Source organism: Theropithecus gelada, chromosome 13, assembly GCF_003255815.1.
Source record: "Theropithecus gelada isolate Dixy chromosome 13, Tgel_1.0, whole genome shotgun sequence".
Taxonomy (NCBI): Eukaryota; Metazoa; Chordata; class Mammalia; order Primates; family Cercopithecidae; genus Theropithecus; species Theropithecus gelada.
The window spans coordinates 24,250,621-24,256,620 of record NC_037681.1 but is presented as its reverse complement, the minus strand read 5'-3'; the positions used below and the strand labels follow the sequence as shown (position 1 = coordinate 24,256,620).

The 6,000-nt window shown below is 41.6% G+C and overlaps 1 protein-coding gene across 1 annotated transcript in view; it reads right to left on the bottom strand.

Annotated features, from left to right (window-relative positions):
• Nucleotides 1-2,658: 2,658 nt before the first annotated feature.
• DCDC2C (doublecortin domain containing 2C) overlaps nt 2,659-6,000 on the bottom strand; it is a 101,433-nt gene continuing 98,091 nt past the window's right edge. Inside the window, exon 12 of the mRNA XM_025353508.1 lies at nt 2,659-2,779. Within this exon, the coding sequence (XP_025209293.1) occupies nt 2,659-2,779 (121 nt within the window). The remainder of the gene's footprint in view (nt 2,780-6,000) is intronic.

The following is a 6,000-nucleotide window of genomic DNA, read 5'->3' as shown; positions in this document are numbered from 1 at the left end:
TTAAAAAAAAAAAAAAAAAAAAAAAAAAAAAAGAAACTGTGGTACACATACACCATGGAATACTACGCAGCCATAAAAAGGAATGAGATCATGTCCCTTGCAGGGACATAATGAAGCTGGAAGCCATCATCCTCAGCAAACTAACACAGGAACAGAAAACCAAGCACCGCATGTTCTCACTCATAAGTGGGAGTTGAACAACGAGAACACGTGGACACAGAGAGGGGAACGACACACATCAGGGTCTCCTGGGGGTGGGAGGCGAGGGGAGGGAACTTAGAGGACAAGTCGATAGGTGCAGCAGACCACCATGGCACGTGTATACCTATGGAACAAACCTTCACGTTCTGCACATGTATCCTGTTTTTTCTAGAAGAAATTTATTTTAAAAAGCGACCAGAACTCATCAATAAGCTTATCTCATCAAGATTTCAGGATTCAAGTCAATATTAAAACATCAATAGTTTTTCTATATGTTTGCAATAAACAAGAGGAAATGTAAATTTTAAGTGCCATGTACAATAGCTACAAAACCAAAATACTTATGCACCAATCTGATTTAAAAAGGTCAGGATACTAAATGCTACCAAACACTCATTTAAAAAATAGACATGAATAAATGGAGAGATAGACCATATTCATGGTATTTTATACCCAATATCATTAGTATGTAGATTCTCCCTGAATTGATCTATGTATCAATGGAATCCCAATCAACAGTAGCAGGATTGCTACAGAAATTGACAAGTCACTTCTAGTATTGATTTATTTGTAAAAGCAAAAGATCTGAAATAGCTCAAAACAATGTTGAAAAGGAAGAATAAAATTGGAGGTTTCACATAACTGATTTCAAAACTGCAGTAATCAAGAAAGCTTCATATTGGTGAAAGGAAAAACACACAGATCAATGGGATAAACAGAGAGTCCAGAAACAAACCAACACAAATACGGTTAGCTGATTATAAAAAATGCAAGTAACTTAAAAGCAGAAAGTGTAGTTCTTTTCAACAAAAGGTACAAGGACAATCAGAAATTCATATGCAAAAATTTTTTTTTAATCCTCATTCCTACACTGCACTACATATAAAAATTAACTCAAAATGGGTCCTAGACATAAATGTAAAACATAAAACCAAACTTCCAAAATAAAACAGTAGAAAATCTTTGAGACAGTGGGTTAGGCATAGAAATTTTAGAAAGGACACGAAAGGCACAATCCATGAGAGAAAAGATTGAGAAACTGGACTTCAAAATTAAAAGCTTCTGCTCTCCAAATACAATGTTAAGAGAACGAGAAGACAAGCCACATACTGGCAAAAAAACATTTGCAAAACATCTGACAAATAATTTTCCTTTGAGAGGCCGAGGCAGGCGGATCACAAGGTCAGGAGATGAAGACCATCCTGGCCAACGTGGTGAAACCCTGTCTCTACTAAAAATACAAAAATTAACTGGGTGTGGTGCCCCTATAATCCCAGCTACTCGGGAGGCTGAGGGAGGAGAATTGCTTAAACCTGGAAGGCAGAGGCTGCAGTGAGCCAAGATCACACCACTGCAGTCCAGCTTGGTAACATGGCAAAACGCAATCTCAAAAAAAAAAAAAAAAAAAAAAAAAAAAGAATTTTCAAACAGAATGCTCGAAACTCAATAAAATGGACATGTTCCATCCAATTATAAAAACAGAGGCAACAGATTTGAACAAACAGGTCCCCAAAGATGATATAAGAATGGTAAATAAGCATATGAAAAGATGAGCAATGTTATTAGTCACTAAGGAAATACAAAGTAAAATCACAAATGAAATGCAACTCCAAGACAAATTACTAAATAAAAATGTTATTTTAATTGCCAATGAAAACTGCTGGTGAGGCTGCAGATCACCTGAAACTTCCATTCACTTCCCGTCACTGCACAGGTGCAAAACTGTACATACAGCTGCTCAGCAAAAGTTTGCCAGCTTCTTACACAGTGAAAACTACATTCACTGCATGACTCAGCGATCCCGCTCTTAGGTATTACACAGTCTTTACATCAGTGAAGAGCAGTTCTTTTTAAATATTCAAAAATTGGACCCAAGTGTCCTTCAACAGGGAAGGAATAAACTAGTCCTGGTACAACCGTAATATGGAACACTACTCGGCAGTTGACAGGAATGAGCTGTTGTGCACACAGATGGGTGAACCCCCCGTGAACCACAGTAAGTGACAGAGGCGCATATGCTCCATAATTCCAGCCATATGACATTGTGGAAAGGGCAAAACCAGGGGACAGAAAACAGACCAAGGGCTGCCAGGGCATGGGGGTGGCGTGGGAATACACAGGTGACCACAGAGGAGCCCAAGAGAATTTGGGGGTGGTGGCTGTTCCATACCTTGACTATGCTGGTAGTTATATGACTGTGTGTTCCCAAAACTCCTGGAACTGGACACTGAGAAGGATGAGTTCTACTGTGTATAAAGTATAGCTCAATTTTTAAACAGAAGATAAAATGGCCCAAGAAGGAAAGGGTGGCATGAAGTGGTGGGCTGGATGATTCTCCTGTATATGAGAATCATGAAACGGAATAAAATTATTACATGTATTGAAAGCACCTATGAAGGCCCTTGAAAACTCCCAGCAGAAGACAGCAACACAGGAGGAGTCGACTGTTTACAGACTTTACAGAGAGCTATGCACCTCCAGCCCTCTGCCTGAGCACACCTCACCCACTCCTGCTGCAGCTGCCAAAAACCAGTCTTTCTGCTCAAGGCGGCAGATGACTGTGTAAGCAGCTGAGCATCTAGAACGGTGAGGGGGAAATTTTGGAAACGAGAAAGCGCAGAAAGGCTGAGATGCCCAATCTGATAGGGAAGATCCTGGCTCTCCTTAACCACAATTACACATTTGCATACATTTGCCAAAACCCCTCAAGTTCAAGCAGATGTAAATTATATCCTCATGCTGTTACAAAAAAAAAAAAAAAAATAGCTTTCTGAAGAAAAAAAGTCCCAAGATAATACACTCTGGAGCTGGACAACCGAGGTGCTGGCTGGGGCAAGCAGAGCCTATACAAGACCAACCCAACTCCAGTCATCTCCAGAACGCAGTATAGGAATTCACCAAGCACTCTGTAGCAACACCTCACCCAGCTGAAAACCACAATGCCTGGAAGCATCACCTACCCAGAAAGCAGCCACAAGCAACAAAGAAACTCAAAGATGGGCCGGGCGCAGTGGCTCTCGTCTGTAATCCCAGCACTTTGGGAGGCCGAGGTGGGCGGATCACAAGGTCAGGAGTTCGAGACCAGCCTGACCAATATGGTGAAACCCTGTCTCTACTAAAAATACAAAACAAAAACTAGCCAGGCATGGTGGTGCGTGCCTGTAATCCCAGCTACTCAGGACGCTGAGGCAGGAGAGTCACTTGAACCCAGGAAGTGGAGGTTGCAGTGAGCCGAGATCACGCCACTGCACTCCAGCCTGGGTGACAGTGAGAGACTCCGTCTCAAAAAAAAAAAAAAGAAAAGAAACTCAAAGATACATCACAAGCCCACGTGTTGAAGCTCATGCACTTTGTCAATGAGGATTTCAAGAGATGGGTCTCTACTCACACATTGCAGGCACTCATACAATGTGGGCACTCACACAACACCGGTGAGCTTCGCTGTTTCCCTCCCTGCTGCAGAACAGACGTCACGTGTCAGAAAGGGGTGAGGGAAGCTGCTAGAAGCACACCCATAGCAACTGTGGGGATTCCAGGGAGAAGAGAGACCGAAACACTGCAGAAAGCACAACAGGCTGGAGCCATTTAGAACACGACAAAACCCCAGATGCCAGCCGTCCTTGAAAGCATCAAACAGTGCAGCAAAGGGAGTCAAGAAGTGCAAAATCACGACCGATTCATCAGGGAACAGGGCTTTACAAATGAACTGAAGGCCAGGCATGGTGGCTCACACTTGTAAGCTCAGCACTTTGGGAGGCCAAGGCAGGAGGATCACTTGAGCCCAGGAGTTCAAGACCAGCCTGGGCAACGCGGCAAGACCTAATCCCTACAAAAAAAAAAAACAATAACAACAACAAATTTGCCAGGCATGGTGTCACAGGCTGGTAGTACCAGCTACCGGGGAGTCTGAGGGTGCAGTACAACCCGCACTCCAGCCTGGTTGACAGAGCAAGACCCTGTCTCAAAAACTAAAAATGAAGTAATTGTAGATTAATCACAGGGACATCAGATACATGAAAATTCCACTTTTGCAAAACATCGTTGCTTAAAAATGAGACAAGGGAGGCATTGTCGCATTTGCATTTTATCGCGCTGTTCTCACTAAAACCATTCAATTTGGCATGCAGCATCATCCGAAGCATGTGGTAAACAATTTGTAAGTCCTAATCACCACCTCTAAAATTAAACACTAAAAACGTATTTGCAAAAACCTAATTACTTCTTTTAAAATGTCACAAAATACTCTCCGAAACATTTCACAGAAGCACTAGACTGGAAATACAGGCACAAGGTGACACATTATTTGTTGCTGTTTTTTCAAGGGTCACTGCAGCGGATGCGAGGCAGCACTAATAAAGCCCTTCTTTTGACTTTGCTTCATTTACCACTGAAGAAATAGATTCTCCAGAAACATCCACCTCAGTCACACGACTCAGTATGGCGATGAGAGAATGAAGTTGCTGGGTGTTTCCTCCTATCGACTGTCAATCCTATCCATTGTCAATTACACTCTGAGCCTTTCTCCACCACGAGGGGTCGGACTCATCAACCTGGCAGGTTTTCCCAGGTGCCAGCTGGGAGCAGCTGCTGGATTCAAATAGCACCTCTCTCCGTGGTTCGCCCTACATTACCTGGACCGTTCACGCTGTTTCTGAATTAACTGTCTGAAACTTCCACTTTCTCTTGACCACACTGCCTTCTAGAGACTGCACAGAGGGTATAAAAGGTGTCAGTTGTCATTGGCCCTGCACATGATTCTTGTGGCTGAGGGAAGGCAACATTTCACTTAGGTGAGGATATCTGGCAATTTTCTTGATTTCCAGTTATCCAGGTTATCAATAAAGGAAAAACAGAAGGTAATTACACATACATCAATGTTCACATTCATCTCCTACTTTAGTTTATATTTCTAAGGTATAAGTAAAAAATCTAGTCTTGACAAAATAGCTCTAGAAAGGAAATGTCACCAATAATTCAATAGAAGGTGCACTTTTTCTCAATCTGCATTACCACGGTTTAAGAGGCCAGAATGGGGGTAAGAGCTGGTCACAGTAAAATGTTCACTGTAAAGACTTCCTTTGTTACTAGCACAGCACAGGTGGAAGTACTCTGAAATTATGTGAAGACCATGTCTGTTATAACAACTAATCACTCTTCCTTATACACCATGCATGCATTCAACAGATAATTCATTTCCTTTTCTATAGTATAAAGGAAATGAGATCTTTTTAAATCAAAGTAAGCACTTTTGATTATCAAAATTATTTATTGGTAAGATGATAAGATTTCAGTAAATATTGATGATAATGTAATAACTAGAAAAATCAAGCATAAGCATGACAAGAAAATGTTTCTAAAAAACATTTGAGAAGGAGGACTACTAGGTCCTTCCTTTATGAATTGACTGGCATCTTTAAAGTGGAGCTCTTCAGAATCAGAAACCAGGAAATTAAAAGCAGGAAATGAAATAATGGGCAAGGCATGAGGTAGAATAGAAGACAGTTCTTCAACACATTAGGCACAAAGGAAGAACAAAGGAAAATAGACCTCTTTTCTAAAAATAGAGGAAAATTTCCACTGTAGAGGCTGAAAACTAAAGAGATCCAGATCCTCGTTTTAAATTTCCTGCAAATGTCAACTATCAGCCAATCACCAATTACCTTTTGAGCACCTACCCTATGACCAGGGCTCTGCAGGTCAGCATCACCGGCTACCAGGGAAATACAAGGTGTGGTCTCTGCACTCAGAGAACTTGCAGCCACACTGAGGGAATAATGAATAAATTTTACACACATACCT